An 18,630-nucleotide genomic window follows, 5' to 3' on the forward strand; every position below is an offset into this window, starting at 1 on the left:
GACAAGAACATATCGATGCCAACACACAAGACAATGTCCAACATAACAGGCCAATTACACTGGATTAATCTTTGTGTTTAGATAGGAGATGCCTCGTATGGGCCAATAAGCCTTCTGCAGCCCCTATGTTTATCCCTTATGTATCCCCCCATGTTTTTCACCTTCATTGTATTATCACCTGACCTAATGCGGGTATAAAATCAACTAGTATTGTAAGATCTGTTCACTTGAGAATGAACCATGGAGGTTCGAAACGTCGTGCAAATTATACAAATAAGTGTAATACACTCTATAGTAAATCACTTCTTTTCTTCACCTTAAAAGTACGAAAATGAGTTTTGGAGAACTCCTATTCCAATTAAGCCCTGATGCTAAGAAAATAGTTAGAGGGATAGAAGCCCTAAACCAGAAAATAATAAATACAGAATATGCGGTCATATTCAATGAAACATATATATATATATATATATATATATATATATATATATATATATATATATATATATATATATATATATATATATATATATATATATATATATATATATATATATATATATATATATGTTTAACATATATATACTGTTTAACAAAAATAGTCTTAACAAAAAACACGGAAATCATCGATAGATACAGCGATAGCAGGCGGCTTGATATCTGCGAGGCACTACACATTTAGAAGTCAACACCAACAATCAACAGCCAATTAATGCACAACTATATTCTACCCACTTCAAGACTCCGCACCAATATAGAAGCATCAAGAAATATGGGTCAATAGGCCCTTTGCAGTTACTTCCATTCTTCCTTTTAACTTATCCAATAGTATACCCATTGTTTGGTGCTCTGTCTTGTGTTGAAAGTTTGTTTTCACCTCATTCAAAACTGTTGTAACATATCACCTCACCCAAATGCAGGTATGAAATGAAAGCTATTTAAACTCTGTTTAGTGTTTGCAGGTTATAGTTGTGTGTGTGTAAACTTAAGTCTTTGAAAATGTAATAAGTTATTACAAAACGCGTTCAAGTGTCGCGTCAGACTAGAAATAAAAATGAATTTTGGAGAATTGATTTTTCAATTACCATCGACAGTGAAAAGAAACATAAGAAATATTGAGAAAATTCGTGTTAGAATTATTAATCTTACTTTTTCGGTCACATTTAATAATATATATATATATATATATATATATATATATATATATATATATATGTCGTACCTAATAGCCAGAACGCACTTCTCAGCCTACTATTCAAGGCCCGATTTGCCTAATAAGCCAAGTTTTCATGAATTAATGTTTTTTCGTCTACCTAACCTACCTAACCTAACCTAACCTAGCTTTTTTTGGCTACCTAACCTAACCTTACATATAAATATAGGTTAGGTTAGGTTAGGTAGGGTTGGTTAGGTTCGGTCATATATCTACGTTAATTTTAACTCCAATAAAAAAAAATTGACCTCATACATAGAGAAAAGGGTTGCTTTATCATTTCATAAGAAAAAAATTATAGTAAATATATTAATTCAGGATAACTTGGCTTATTAGGCAAATCGGGCCTTGAATAGTAGGCTGAGAAGTGAGTTCTGGCTACTAGGTACGACATATATATATATATATATATATATATATATATATATATATATATGTCGTACCTAGTAGCCAGAACGCACTTCTCAGCCTACTATGCAAGGCCCGATTTGCCTAATAAGCCAAGTTTTCATGAATTAACTGTCTTTCGTCTACCTAACCTACCTAACCAAACCTAACCTAACTTTTTCGGCTACCTAACCTAACCTAACCTATAAAGATAGGTTAGGTTAGGTAGGGTTGGTTAGGTTCGGTCATATATCTACGTTAATTTTAACTCCAATAAAATAAATAGACCTCATACATAATGAAATGGGAAGCTTTATCATTTCATAAGAAAAAAATTTGAGAAAATATATTAATTCAGGAAAACTTTGCTTATTAGGCAAATCGGGCCTTGCATAGTAGGCCGAGAAGTGCGTTCTGGCTACTAGGTACGACATATATATATATATATATATATATATATATATATATATATATATATATATATATATATATATATATATATATATATATACATATATATATATATATATACATATATATATATATATATATATATACATATATATATATATATATATATATATATATATATATATATATATATATATATAAATAAATATATATATATATATATATATATATATATATATATATATATATATATAAATATATATATATATATATACATATATATATATATATATATACATATATATATATATATATATATATATATACATATATATATATATATATACATATATATATATATATATATATATATATATATATATATATATATATATATATATATATATATATATATAAATATATATATATATATATATATATATATATATATATATATATATATATATATATATATATATATATATATATGAAAATGAAAACTCACACCCCAGAAGTGACTCGAACCCATACTTCCAGAAGCAACGCAACTGGTAACTACAGGGCGCCTTAATCCGCTTGACCATCACGGCCGTCAAAAGGAAGTGATAGCCGAGGCTATTTGAGCCACTTCCCCGACGGCAACTCGGATGGTAATCTTGGGCATAGCATTTCACCAAATCACCTCATTCTTTGGGGCACACGTGAGGAACACAAATGCGAACAAGCCTGAATGGTCCCCAGGACTATATGCGAATGAAAACTCACACCCCAGAAGTGACTCGAACCCATACTCCCAGAAGCAACGCAACTGGTAACTACAGGGCGCCTTAATCCGCTTGACCATCACGGCCGTCAAAAGGAAGTGATAGCCGAGGCTATTTGAGCCACTTCCCCGACGGCAACTCGGATGGTAATCTTGGGCATAGCATTTCACCAAATCACCTCATTCTTTGGGGCACACGTGAGGAACACAAATGCGAACAAGCCTGAATGGTCCCCAGGACTATATGCGAATGAAAACTCACACCCCAGAAGTGACTCGAACCCATACTCCCAGAAGCAACGCAACTGGTAACTACAGGGCGCCTTAATCCGCTTGACCATCACGGCCGTCAAAAGGAAGTGATAGCCGAGGCTATTTGAGCCACTTCCCCGACGGCAACTCGGATGGTAATCTTGGGCATAGCATTTCACCAAATCACCTCATTCTTTGGGGCACACGTGAGGAACACAAATGCGAACAAGCCTGAATGGTCCCCAGGACTATATGCGAATGAAAACTCACACCCCAGAAGTGACTCGAACCCATACTCCCAGAAGCAACGCAACTGGTAACTACAGGGCGCCTTAATCCGCTTGACCATCACGGCCGTCAAAAGGAAGTGATAGCCGAGGCTATTTGAGCCACTTCCCCGACGGCAACTCGGATGGTAATCTTGGGCATAGCATTTCACCAAATCACCTCATTCTTTGGGGCACACGTGAGGAACACAAATGCGAACAAGCCTGAATGGTCCCCAGGACTATATGCGAATGAAAACTCACACCCCAGAAGTGACTCGAACCCATACTCCCAGAAGCAACGCAACTGGTAACTACAGGGCGCCTTAATCCGCTTGACCATCACGGCCGTCAAAAGGAAGTGATAGCCGAGGCTATTTGAGCCACTTCCCCGACGGCAACTCGGATGGTAATCTTGGGCATAGCATTTCACCAAATCACCTCATTCTTTGGGGCACACGTGAGGAACACAAATGCGAACAAGCCTGAATGGTCCCCAGGACTATATGCGAATGAAAACTCACACCCCAGAAGTGACTCGAACCCATACTCCCAGAAGCAACGCAACTGGTAACTACAGGGCGCCTTAATCCGCTTGACCATCACGGCCGTCAAAAGGAAGTGATAGCCGAGGCTATTTGAGCCACTTCCCCGACGGCAACTCGGATGGTAATCTTGGGCATAGCATTTCACCAAATCACCTCATTCTGGGCTTCTGGGAGTATGGGTTTTGTGAGTTTTCATGGGTTAGTCTCTTTTAAAGCGTTCTGTTTTGTGTCTGGAAACCCCAGCCCCACACAAAACAGAACGCTTTAAAAGAGACTAACGTCGTCTATGCCTTCAAATGCCCACTTGGGGACTGTAAACTCCAAAAAAACCCAGTATATAGGCAAGACATCAACATCTCTTTCTAGGCGTTTAACGATGCATAAGCAACAGGGCTCCATTAAGGAACATATAATCTCTTCCCACAACCAAACCATCGTCAGAGAAATCCTAGTAAACAACACAGAAATCATCGATAGATACAGCGATAGCAGGCGGCTTGACGTTTGCGAGGCACTACACATCAAGAAGTCAACACCAGCAATCAACAGCCAATTATTGCACAACTATATTCTACCCACCTCAAGACTCCGCTCCAATATAGAAGCATCAAGAAATATGGACCAATAGGCTTTCTACAAACACTTCTATTCAATATCCATTGTTTCGTGTTCTGTCTTGTGTTGATGAAATTAATACCCTATTAATACCCTTGTTCTGTCTTGTGTTGATGAAATTAATACCCTATTAATACCACATTTTGTTCTGTCTTGTGTTAATGCCACATCACCCCTTCCACCTCACTCAAATGTAGATATAAAATCGGAGATACGTAAGTTCTGTTCAGTTGTGTATTTGTGAACTAAAGTCTTTGAAAATGTAATAAGTTTTACGAAACGCACCCGTGTCGCGTCAGACTAGAAATAAAAATGAATTTTGGAGAATTGATTTTTTATTTACCTCCAACAGTGAAGCGTAATGTACGAAAGATTGAGAAAATTTGTGTTAGAATTATTAATCTTACTTTTTCGGTCATATATAATATATATATATATATATATATATATATATATATATATATATATATATATATATATATATGTCGTACTTAGTAGCCAGAACGCACTTCTCAGCCTACTATGCAAGGCCCGATTTGCCTAGTAAGCCAGGTTTTCCTGAATTAATATATTTTCTCTAATTATTTTCTTATGAAATGATAAAGCTACCCATTTCATTATGTTTGAGGTAATTTTTTTTTTATTGGAGTTAAAATTAACGTAGATACATGACCGAACCTAACCAACCCTACCTAACCTAACCTAACCTATCTTTGTAGGTTAGGTTAGGTTAGGTAGCCGAAAAAGTTAGGTTAGGTTAGGTTAGGTAGGTTAGGTAGTCGAAAAACAATTAATTCATGAAAACTTGGCTTATTAGGCAAATCGGGCCTTGCATTGTAGGCTGAGAAGTGTGTTCTGGCTACTAGGTACGACATATATATATATATAAACATATGTCGTACCTAGTCGCCAGAACGCACCTCTCGGCCTACTATGCAAGGCCCGATTTACCTAATAGGCAGAGTGATATTCTTTGTTTCCAATAAATTTCTTCCAATTAGTTTATTTGAATTATTATTAATATATTATATTATTAACATATATTATTGACTTAGTTGTGTTAGTTTAGGTTAGGTTAAGATAGGTTAGGTTAGGTTAGGTTAGGTTGGTTAGGTTTGGTCATATATCTACGTTAGTTTTACTCAAATTTAAGAAAATTAACCAATGCATAATGAAATAGATACCTTTATCATTTCATAAGAAAAAAATTGAAAAATATATAAATTCAGGAAAACTAGGCTAATTAGGCAAATCGGGCCCTGCATAGTAGGCCAAGTACTGCGTTTTGGCTACTAGGTACAACATATATATATATATATATATATATATATATATATGTCGTACACCATATATTTATATATGTCATTGTTGTAATCCACAAGTTAGTAGGGATTATTAGCTAGAGGATCATTACTACAACACTTAACGAATGAGGATTGGAAGTAAATGTTAAGTATACAGACTATTGTCACACATCCAAGAAAGGTCAAGGGATTAAGACCGCAGCTGCTTAGCCAAACTAATAATTCCTGGAAAGAGGACTCAGGCTTCTAGGAACAAGGTTAACGCTTCTAGGGATAAGGTTAATCGAATTATACCTTCCTTGAGAGGCGGGGTGAAATGTTTGAGGCCATGGCTGGCTGAAGACAGTCTGGTTGTGGGAGTGGAACTGGCAAGTCCTTTGGATCTCCGTCTGTGGCAGCAACGAAGTGTAGCAGACAGCATTGCGGGAGCCTGATGTGATCTTAGTGACCAAGTTAAGTCTGCAGTATGTGAGTATTGAATGTAAGACTAACCTGGTGTGAAGCGTTGTAGTAATCATTCAGTATTAGGGACTTAGGCGGAAGCTACGAGTGCAGGTGGTGACCTACACTGGTAAGGTCAAGCGGTTTATGGGTATTGGGAGTTTATTTAACTAAATAGAGTATGTTAATATGTTACTTGTCAGAGTCTGTGCTTTGTAATTAAATGACAAAACCCAACGGCCGTTAAATACCTTCCATATGTTCCCTCATTGTGTTCATGTACAATCCTAGTGGTACGCCTCAAGGGTCTGGTGTGTGTAGAAGTACACAGTGGTAGTAACGGTTGCTGAGGCAAGGTGTTATGTGTTGTGTAATCGCTGTGTTCCGAATGAACCGGGTTTAGCGTCACGACAGTCATACCTAGTAGCCAGAACGCAATTCTCGGCCTACTATGCAAGGACCGTTTTGCCTAATAGACCGAGGGATTTTCTTTATTTTCAATAAATTGTTTCATATTAGTTTATTTGAATTATTATTATTATATTATATTAATAACATACGCTATTGACTTAGTTATGTTGGTTTAGGTTAGGTTAAGATAGGTTTGGTTAGGTTTGGTCATATATCTACGTTAGTTTTAATTCAAATTCAAGATAATTAACTCATACATAATGAAATGGGTACCTTTATAATAAAATATTGGCATGGTAAATCTCTAGTAAGAGATTCGGCCTGCTCCATCACCTATTCTACCCACATCACGTCTATATATTAAAGTGCTACAGCAACAAGAAGAACAACAACTACTACTAGACGTCTAGACAATACCTCCAGTCTCCCCTATGCACCACTGCCCATCACCCCACCTTGCACCGGGGTCGCTGGGAACTCACGCCATCTGGAACAAGCAGTGTAAGAGCCGGTTAATAGTTAAAGAAAGAACCAGCGCCATCTGGACAGCTGTCGCCGTGTATATATAGGGCTACCTAGTCCACTAAGATTCAAATTACTCCTGGGTGCTCTGCTGAGTAGACCTGTTGACATACCCCGGTATGGTAACAGAGTTTTTCAGTTTGACTCACAGTATTCTTGCACCATATTTTATTTTGCACATGAATGTAACGTAAATTTGATTGTTCATATTGTTTGTTTTGCACTCTTTGTATTAGAGCCAAACCTGGATATTATTTTATGTTTTGTAATTAGTTTAAAGTAAAGTATTTTTAAATTATTTTTTCTCTGTCATGCTTTATCCTACAGTTTACCTTACAGTGAAGATTCAACTTTTAGTCTAATTTTTTCCCCTTTTTGTTGCTTTTAAGTGACTGGCATTCCATCTGCCTAGAGAGACTCTAATACCACCTATTTTTTCGTCACATAAATTGGTGGCCTGTCCGGGAGCCTAGCTCAGGTAATGCTTCTAGACCCTTCACTTAAAATTGTGGTAACTGTACTTGGCTTTATTACAAATTTAACTTTTCAGATTTTTTGTTCTTTGAATAATTTTATTGGTGCTGCATACTGTTTGCTTTCCAGATGTAGCATTATATCATTGTTGGATGACTTTGGATTACGTGGTGTCTGGCAGCCACAGTCATACTCGTGATCGGTTGTTCCATAATCTTTGCTATATCCTGTGATTTCCAACTTTTTCTCGTCCTTACAGTAGAGTTCTCATTCAGGCAGATCACCCCCTTTGGTACCTTGGTACTTTTGTCTGTCTTCAGGTCAAGTACACCCACATCTTTGCAACCCGAACGTAGGAGGATATAGAGGGCCAAAGTTCCTATCGCACAGACTATGCTGTAAGGTTGGGACCCTTACAAGCAGGTCTCGTCATTAATTGACTCTTTGCCCCCCTACGCGTCGGTCAGAGATACGGTACTTATTACGTTTTCCTATTTAAGGAATACTCACATTAATATACCACATAATATTAATTATCTTTTGTTCTTGCATGAAGGCATATATATGTATATATATTTTTGAAATGTATCATATTTCTTGACAACACAGTTGAAAGAAGCGGGTTGCTCTAGTCACACGTTTAATACCTGTTAGTTTCGAGATTAGAATGATGGACCTGTTCAGTTGTGGGAGTTCCAGATGTCACCTTTTACTATTCATATTATTGTTAATTTCCTTTAATTAAGCATGTGGCATTGTAATGCATATTATTTGCATGTGACCATTATATTATAGTTTGCATTCTTATACATTTGAGAACGATTGTTGTCTCAATTATTATAAATATAAAAAGTCCTTCATTACCATCATTCTGGATGAAGTTGGAGGGAGAGAGATGTTACGGCCCTATTGGGTCGCAACTGGGTTCCTTCTCTGATGTTATTAGAGTTTGGGTATCTGGCCCCAAGTAAGTAGTGGCTTTCAAGGGGTGTGTTCCGTAACGCAAGTAAATTAAAGGGAAGGGATACAATTACACTAAATTAAATATATTATTACACCACCACCATAAATAAATATATAAACCGTCACACGCGGTTACTATGACTACACTTATGTACAATAACTTCTTCTTCTTCTGAAGACTCAGGAAGTTTCACGGTGCTCAAGACGAGTAGCCCTGGTTCTCCTCTCGTGGCCTCACGATGAATCCTTCGATTCTTTAGGCGAGTCTACCATGGCCACAGGCCAGCCAAATCACAGTCCCACTGGGTGCACCGTCGTGGAGGCCTTCAACCACAAATCCAGCCTGTAGCTGGCAGGTTCCAATCAGCTCTGCTGCATAGGCCACTCCACGACCGATACTAGGGTTGCGAGCCCTAGGCAGGAGCCTCGTGTGATTCCGCTGATCACTCTCCTCAACACAACACCCCAGTGGCTAGTCTTCTCCACCAGTCAGCCCCGGGTACGACAATTCCTGGTTCTGCCACGTCACAGGCAGGCTAACACAACAGTGTTGATCCGGGGGGGGGGGGGGGTTGACTCACAGCTTCTACAGCAAACACTTGGAGAGACTCTGGCTGCCTCGGGTAGACTGCCCATCGTCCAATACAGCAGTCCCAGGTCGACTCTGTAATCAGACACGTCATCAGTACTTGTTACACTCTAGGGCACCTCACTTACAGGCTTAGACACAAACGTCCACCTATCCACTCCATAGATGGCGTTGCTGTCTAAGCGCCACCTCACCAGAGGTCAGCAGCGGCTATGTCACGAGCTGATTAAGATGGGAATCCAGCCCCTGTGGCCGGTATACCCTGTCCTCACTAGATGGCGCTGTCCATTTGGAGGGGGTTTCGGGAGCTGACCCACAGATGGCGTTGTCGTCACCTGCTCCGTGCTACGACGCTGGGCTCGGGTCCGTAACAAGAGAATTATGTGTAGTGACGGTGAGAGAGCTCAGTAACTGAGAGCCGGCCCTCGAGTCAACTGGGTCTGATAAGTTTTGTCTGTTTGCTTTATATTCTGTATTTGTCTTAGTTGCTACAATTTTCTAGATAGTATATCATAATATATTATAACACGTAGTAGGCCATCTAATTACTGTTATACCTGAAGGATAAATTTAGTTGATAGATATACATTTTTATACTATTCAAGTAATTTTATATGCATGTTTTATTTGTATAACCTGATAACCATTATTATGTATGTGACATACTGATGAGGCACTCTGGTTGAACATTAAGAGACAGGGGATTTTGTGAAAACCCTAGACCAAGCCATTACTTACCCTTGTAGGGCAATGAGCTTTGCGTACAAGCCGTAACACATATTGTGGGTTGCCTGTCAGTGAGATTATTTCCTACATATTATTAAAACCTTGCTAATCTAAATTTGCCTTCTTAGGAACAAGTGTGCCTTAAGAAACTTTATGCAGGATTACATGCCAGCGAGTCGTCCTATGTAATTAGCAACCAATGCTTCACGATTTTGGGAGGTAAGTCATCATATTTTGTTTGCGCAGTGAGGCCAAGCAAATTTTCAGTGTCGTGTCAATATAAAGTGAAGTGTGTAGTGACGTGCCATTCTGTTTAATTATTTAGGTTAAGTGCCAAGTGTTTGTTAGCAATGGAGGATCAAGGGGAGTCGTTGTTGGCTAATCTAGACTTTGAAGGAATTAAAAGCCTAAAAAGTCTGCCTTAATAAATATGGCAACTAAGTTAGAATTAACAGCCAACAATAAAATGAATAAGGCACAAATTCTGAGAGTGATAGTAACCCATCTAGTTGAAGATGGTAAGTTAGAAGAATTTCTGGACGAGGTACGTGGAGACAAGTGAGCAGATTGCTTTAAGGTGTCTTGAGTTGGAAATGCAAGTAACATATCCTTAGCTTGAGGCTTGAGAGAAAGAATGTGAATTTGAAAGGCAACTGAAAATATTAGACGCTGAAGCTCAACAGAGAGACCTTGAAGCTCGACGGTTAGAAATTGAGGCTAAGGCTAGACAGCAACAGTTAGAAAATCAGGCACAAAATAATAGACTTGTAGCTCAGTTGTAATTAGAGGCAACAAAGAAACAGCAGTTAGAAATTCAAAAACAAATGGCTGAGGATAATAATAGAGTAGAAACACAAAGACTGGCAGCTGGGCATGGTAATATTAGCAACGTTCCTAATAGTAATGATAATAGTCAAATTAAAGTAAATAAGTATGTCGAGTTACCAAAGTTTAATGAGGAGGACCCTGAGGTTTGCTTTTCACATTTCTCTAAAATTGCAGTCAGTATGAACTGGCCAATGGACCAATGGGTAGCAATCATGCAAAGTCAACTCAGAGGGCGAAGTTAGGAAGTATTGGGATCTTTGCCTGATGAAAACAGTTTTGATTACAATTTTGTTAAGAACAACATCTTAAATGCTTACCAGTTGAACCCTGAAGCACATAGACAAAAGTTCAGAAATTTAAAGAGGGCAAGTGAACAAACAATTTGCAGATTTCACCAGGTTAAAAACTAATTATTGTAACAGATGGCTTAAATCACTTTCAATAAATGAGTTTGATGCTCTCAAGAATCTTCTTATCACAGAAGAAGTGTTGTCATGTCTCCCAGATAAATTGTCTACTTTTATGGCAGAGCAGAAGAACATAACAGACATTTATTAGCTGTCTAAGCTCGCTGATGAGCATGAGTTGTTAACTAAGGCCCAGTTTAAAGCCCCATCACCTAAGTTTAACCGTAAAGTAAATTATAATGCTCACATAACTCCTTATCAGAACAAATCCAGTACTAGTGCTCCAGTTACTCCCATGAACTCTTCTCTTACAAAACCTAATCCTGCTACATCATTGTCAGGAATATCAAATATTAGTAATGTTAATTCTAAACCTACAGTTGGTTCCACATGTGTGTCCACTGTAAGGTACTGTACTCATTGTAAGAGAAAAGGCCATGTGATTAATTTTTGTTTTAGTTTGCACCCTGAGTTAAAACCAACTGGTCTCATTTATTGTAAAGAGGTGCAGAATAAATTATCAAATGAACATGTCACTGTAAACCCCAACTGGGTAAAACAGTATTCTCCATATATGTCTTCAGGTGAAGTTTTGTGTGTAAATGGGAAATGGAAGGCAGTGGTTCTTCTTCGTGATACTGGTGCTTCCCAAACATTAATTTCTGCTAGTATACTCCCTAATGTTGAAAAGAGAGATACTGGGAAGTCTGTCGTTCTTCAGAGTGTTGCAGGATGTAAAACTGTACCTCTGATAGATGTTAATTTGAGATCCACCATTACACCAAGTGTAATGGTGGATTGAATGATGTGTAATGAACTGTTAGTACACAGTTGCCCATCCCAGGTGTGGATGTTATTTTGGGTAATGATGTGGCAATCAATCATGTTGTGGGGGAGCTTGATCCCAGTTTGTTTAAACAGCCAGTTGCAGACCCTGTTGTCTATTCTGCTTGTGCTGAGTTTAGTTCTATGAATGAACGATCTGTTGTAGGAAATGGGTTTATCCACTCTACCTGTGCTGATGTCAGTACTAATATTAATCCAGTTGTCAGTTCTGATATTGCTCAAGTAATTGTTCCAGTAACCAGTACCCCTTCAGTGGAGAAGTGGGATGTGGTTGCTCAAGATTCATGTGTGGCTAACCTAGTTGTTGAGAGTAAGCCTGGTACTATGACCCCGTTTTATTCCAATCCAGTGGATGATTTGGGAAAGGACGTCCTTGTACCAATGTCTTGCCAGCTCACTACGAACGTTGTGCCAGGAGTTGAGAGAAACATAAAAGCCGCGACTCTATTTTGTTCTAGCCAAGTGAATGGTTTAGGACAAGATGTTGGGTTGTCAGAAGTCTTCCCGCTCACTCCAAGTTTAGAATTAGTTGACCAGTTAGGATCAGTTGTCGAGAGTAAGTCTGTTGTACGGGCCCCGCCTCACCCTAGTAAAAGTGATAGTAAAAGGGAGGAGGCCAATATACCTGTTACTTGCCCGCTCGCTGCAGATTTAGTCATTTATTTTATGTAGGTTGAGTAGAACTGACCCCAAGATTTCAGAAAGAAGCAAAGAGACAGTCTGTACTGTAGTTCCAGTCTTGGAGAGTGTGGGAGAGTAGCCAGAGGATCAGCTTCTGTAGAATAGATGGAGACCTATTGAGCCTCCCTCTTCAGTTGACTGTGAGGATGTGACTCAGCTTGGTAGTGTTATTGATTGTAAACAAACAATACTCGAAGCAGCTCCAGATGTCATGGGAGGAAATTTTGGTAAATCATGTATAACCATTAAGGGTGCTAAAGTTTCTTTTGGATCTAAGTTGCAGAGTCTTGTGGCTTGTGATTCTTATTCCATGGGGAGTAAGTATTTGTCCTTGTGTCAATTGAGTCAGAGTGTCTGTAGGATGTTCTTGCAATCTATTTTTATTCCGCAGGAGCCATTCTCTCTTGAAGTAATGGACTGTGGACATCTTTGTCCAGCCTTGTGGTTGAGCAAAGAGAGTTTACTCAAGTAGGTTGTACCTCAAGTTTTTCTGAGGAAATGGTGAGTCATATTAGAGCTGTGTCTCTATTTTTAGATCCAGTTTATTTTGTTGAACGAGTAGTGAACAACATGTATGTTCCACTGAAGTCTTGTGTTGACTTTTAGAGTCAAATTGGTGTTGAAGGATTTAATCATACTTAGGAGCAGAGGTTCGAGGCTCCAGGTGTGTGTTTCAAGTTGGGAGATAAGGTTATCCCGCCTAGTTGTTTAAATTGTGAAGGGTTACAGATTGTCCTTGGATGGTACCCAGGTAATCTGCTGTACATCTTCAAGATGATAAGACCTTTAAACCTCTTGTTTGATTGTTTGTCACCAGAAGGAAATCACTTGGGAAGTGAAATCCATGGTAAAGGTTGTCAAGTTTTCAGCATGTTTTTGTTATCTTTTTGGAAGACTAGAAGGTTTATGAAGGTGTGGGTTGTATTAAAGTCAACCATCAGTGAGTGTGAACTTGATTTTGGAGTTATGATTGAGATATGGTGCCTAGGCATAAGCCTGTTTTCTTTCGCTGATCGTCATGACAGAGTTATGAGGTAATTGACTTACGTGTTCCTTGAGGGTCATCTGAGTCAGTTCGATCAAGTAGTCTTTGCACTAATCTTTGTGGGTTGTATTTATTGGATTGGAGATCAAACGTTTGCTAAGTCATTGTGTTGTGCTGCTGAAGGTTCTATGAGTGAAGAAGTTTTATATGTAATTGTGAGGTTTAACTCTTTTTTAACTCTCCATTTTTCATTTAAATAACTGCATCAATATTTTTACAGCTGACAGGATTTGTTTTACCATTTTACCATACAGGTGCATTATTTGTTAAAAAAAATTTGGTTTATTGTTACACACAATGGTGCTACATAGCCTTCCCAGCTTGGTGCCTTCTTTTAATACTTACTGATTAAAATATAAATAATAAATACATTTTATTCAGGAAAAGTACATACAGTTGATTTACAAACATAATGTTGGATTTATAGACAGAGCTAGTACATACAATACCTAAAGCCACTAATACTCATAGCATTTCGGGCAAGGTGTGGGGGAAAAAACACAAACTAAAACTTAATAGTAATCAGGATTAGGTATAAATTGTGTTGAAAGAAGGAATAAAAAATACAAAAAGGGGGGGTTAATATAGCATAAATCAGCAATTGCACATGTTGGTGAACAGCGTTGTTTAAAAAATAGCAAGACATGGGTTGACATTTAGGAGGTAAGTTAGGTTACATGGAGTTAATTAGGCAGTACTTGGTTTAACTCTTAAACTGGTTGAGAGAGGTACAGCCTTTGACATGATTCGGGAGGTCATTCCACATTCTGGGTCCCTTGATTTGTAGAGCACTTCTAGTTTGGTTACACACAGCCAAATTGTGTAACAGGAAGAGGTCTTGGACACAAATTTGTTTCATGCTAAATGTAGAGGAATCAGCTGAGTATTCCTCAAATAAGTTGCCTCAGCTTATAAGGTAAATAAAATAAGCATTTCTCAAATAAGTAGCTGCCTCACCTCACTGCCTTACTGCTACATAGCCTTCCCGGCATGGTGCCTTCTTTTGATAATTACTTGTTCCACACCCAAATTGTATAACAGGAAGAGGTCTTGGACCCTTACTTCCCTCTCTCTTTTTTAATAGTCTATATAGTCATAATTATAGCTTTAAGTATTATAGTATTAAGTATTAAGTATTCAATGAATAAAGTTTTTGACATTTTTACCCTTCTCCTTACCTAACATCATTTGTGCAGTATATTTTTCATGTCTCACCCAGATTTAATTTCAAAATAAAACCATACTAAATAAATTAGAAATGGGTATGTATAGCTAAGGCTTACTACTTACTAACCCTTACTACTAGGTGAACAGGGGCATTTGGTGATAGTAAATGATCCCATCAGGCAGGGCTCATCACCTTCTCTCATATTTCATGTTCACCAGTGTTTATTTATTTAATAACTATGGGTATAATATCTTGCTATTATAAAACTTATTCTACTCTCATAAAAATTCATATTTGCTTTAAGTTTCAAGCAGAGAATGCATATATAACTAACACGAAGGACTCCTCTTCACTAGATTCAATTTTTATAATCTTTTGTTTATGTTCCAAAATCTTAAAACCGATGCCAGTGTTATGTAGTTGAGAAAAATTGAGTTATATCCAGTTTACGTAATGCTATGAGTGGTCGAAACCACACTTAGATCCTGGAATGAACTTACAAAGGTTTTTCCACTTAGTGTAGCTACTTGAATACCGATGTAGCCGCCATGAAGGCGCTAAGAAGGAAAACATTCGAAGCTAAGAGGAAAAACCTTCGTAAGTACCTTCCTGAATCCGGCCCCAGGTATATTTCTCTGTAAACCAACTTTAATGTGTGCCACAATGAACACCAGTTGTAGTTTACTTAGCTCCGAGTATACTCAGAACAACTGAGACCAACATGAGAATGACAAGGAAAGCTGAACCAGCGGCATTGTTTACATCCGAAGGCGAGAGTGAGACTCCTGGCGGCGGTTTCCTGAAGCTGAGCTGACGTCATGGACTGCTGTGACGTCATGGGAGGGTGAAGGCGATGATACCAACGAAGGAGCACTGATGAATGTTGAAATGTAGACAGATATTCTATCTAGTGAGCAGTACAGTGCAGAAGAGGCTGGAATTGACACCTGGCGGCGATGACTGTAGCTAGGAAGTACCATGAAAATCATCTGGGGCAAGTAGACTGAGACGTCACTGGACGTTTGAAATTCAAAATGGCTGGACGGGACGTCTGGCTGGACGTCTCCTCTTCCTCCTCCCAGAATGAAATAATGTTCTTGTTGCAAATACCTTCCTTACTTTGAGATGTTGACCTAGTGCAATAGTTGATGGTAGGACCCTGGATCCTGGTAAGAATATCGATGGAAAACAAGTGTAGCTATGGCAGATGGCTTGAGCTTGCTGTGGCGTAGTGAGAGGCACATGGAGTTCTGGCTAAGAAAATTTGTATCTGTCCCACGCTGCACACCAGCATTGCGTCCTGTTTTGGTATTGCTTCTTGTTTATATTCATTCTGTAAAGATCTTGCTTGGGTTTGGAGAGATACACAGACTATACTTCTTAGCTTTATTAGTTGTGGTGGAACAAATATTCAGCACACCTGGGTCCTGAGGTCTTGCTCTGAGCTAAGTCTGTGAGGTACTGATTGGCTTACTAGAAATACGGCTTCCTCTGCGGCTCTGAGGAATGACGTTATGAGGCTCACTGGCCAAAGGATTGGCTGGACACCAATCGACATAGAATTTAAAGACTAACAGGTGTGTTACTGTTAAGGGCAATCACCTGGTTTGTTACTGTGAGTGAGGAAACGTTACTGTGAGTTAGAAAAGACTAACAAGTGTGTTACTGTGAAGGGCAATCACCTGGTTTGTTACTGTGAGTGAGGAAACGTTACTGTGAGTTAGAAAAGACTAACAGATGTGTTACTGTGAAAGGAAATCACCTGGTATGTTACTGTGAGGCACAGTCATCTGGAGTGTTACTGTGACGGACAGTCTCCTGGTGTGTTACTGTGAGGGACAGTCACCTGGTGTGTTACTGTGAGGGACAGTCACATGATGTGTTACTCTGAAGAATAGTCGCCTGGTATGTTACTGTGAGGGATAATCATCTGGTGTGTTACTGTGAGTGACAGTTACCTGGTGTGTTACTTGAAGAACAGTCACCTGGCTTGTATTTGGAAAATTTATAAGGAAAAGTACAGCAGGTCTGTAGCGTGCAACATTCTTTATTTTTTGAAAGATCTCAGTTTCATCAGTGCTATAACACAGCAACAACAAATAAAGTTATCAATTTGCAAAATGCACAATACAACCTATCCTCAGATTATGCTAGTCCATGCTGAGGCCGACATTGAACATTCAATTATAAATATGTCTGTACTTTGTATTACAATTCTATATTTTTTCATTATATTAATATCATTACTTTTAGGAATTTGTATATAGTTAGGATGAGGTTAGGTAAATTATTTAGAACCTTTAGGAAATTATTTAGAATTCCAGCACCCGATAAGGCGCCATTCCTAGGGTGCAGTTGGAATATGAGAAGAGGGCAGCGCAAGGTTCAGGAAAAGTTTGAATGAAATCAGTTGTGAGTCATATGTAAAGTATTTTCCTTCGGGATCACATTGTTTGGCGGCTGGATTGACAAGTATTTGGTCACTGTTGATGAGGACGGCCCTAGTTATTATGAACCTAACATCAGAGGAGTCGCAGTGATCAAATTATATTAGTGAGGCTTCATTTTTCACTCTGAACAACGTCTCCTTGGTTGTTAAGGTCAAGATTATAGAAAGCTGGAAACCAGTACACTGAAATCTACATGAATAGCCCATCCTTCAGTTATGTTAGTACTTATAGGAAGAATAAGGACGACCATATAACTTTAACCAACATACAACGCAATTAGAAAGGAGAACTCGGAAATATTGTATTTCGACAAACCTTAAAACGATTTTCTACTTATGTTGCAAAAACCAACAAAACTAGCTTAACCTAACCATCCTAGGTCTAATACATCTATCTGAGGCCTAATATAGTACATATGTGTGCTATACTATGCCAAGGAATATTTAATTTTTTTTTAATTTAATTTTAACAGGGCACTGTGAAAAGAATAGCACAAAATTCTGCTATCTAATTGCTTAATACGTCAATGTTTGAAGTATGGTACACATAGTTACAAAAAGTACTATCTAAACAGGAGGATAGGTTAATATGAATTATTGTTTTTCCACTGGTTAAGAATATTCATGGTCGCCAGGAAAGAAAAGTTGCCTTATAGGTTGGTGAATAATGTAAACAGGAGCTCGGAGACCAGGACGATGAAGGAGGTGGCGAGGCCCAGGACGAGGAGCAGGAAGGGTCCTTGCATGTGGCGGAGGGTGAGTGCCTGGTTACTGTCAGTGTTCTTCGCGCTCAGGGACGCTGTCTCCTGCAACTCCATCAGTCTCCCGCGACTCTCCTGCTTCGCCTTCTCCAGTACATCCTTAACCCACTTCTCGTATAATCCAGCCTGAAAACATTTGGGTGTTATTCATACCTATTATATATGGTGATTTATTGAAAACTTTAAAATATATCATTGTTTGCATTGGTTCTTTCTGTATTATGCTTTGTTCTAATGCCCTGTTCTACCAATAAATTAATGAAATCCATGTCGCTGACATGATGGATTAAATAGTCATGGAACGTCAGTAATCTGAAGTAGCAAAAAAATGGTGGAAAAAATGTCAGGATTGATTTATGAGGAAAACTACTTGAATTACTAGTAGGACTTGAACTGTACTAAATTAAAAATTACTGTATGTAAAAATAATACAACTGAAAGTCCTTAGCTAGGGTTGTAAATCCTATTCTTCTTGTCCTAAGGACATTAGGGTATAAAGGGCAGGTATTTAAGGGTGTATGGAGTTGTTGATTGGAGATCAACAATCTACCAACAGGCATTTC

The 18,630-nt window shown here is 38.4% G+C and overlaps 1 protein-coding gene across 1 annotated transcript in view; it reads right to left on the bottom strand.

Annotated features, from left to right (window-relative positions):
- Nucleotides 1–17,235: 17,235 nt before the first annotated feature.
- LOC123767225 (ionotropic receptor 21a-like) overlaps nt 17,236–18,630 on the bottom strand; it is a 277,510-nt gene continuing 276,115 nt past the window's right edge. Inside the window, exon 11 of the mRNA XM_069304699.1 lies at nt 17,236–18,193. Coding sequence (XP_069160800.1) covers nt 17,957–18,193 — 237 coding nt within the window. The 3' untranslated portion in view covers nt 17,236–17,956. The remainder of the gene's footprint in view (nt 18,194–18,630) is intronic.

Source organism: Procambarus clarkii, chromosome 53, assembly GCF_040958095.1.
Source record: "Procambarus clarkii isolate CNS0578487 chromosome 53, FALCON_Pclarkii_2.0, whole genome shotgun sequence".
NCBI classification, from domain to species: Eukaryota; Metazoa; Arthropoda; class Malacostraca; order Decapoda; family Cambaridae; genus Procambarus; species Procambarus clarkii.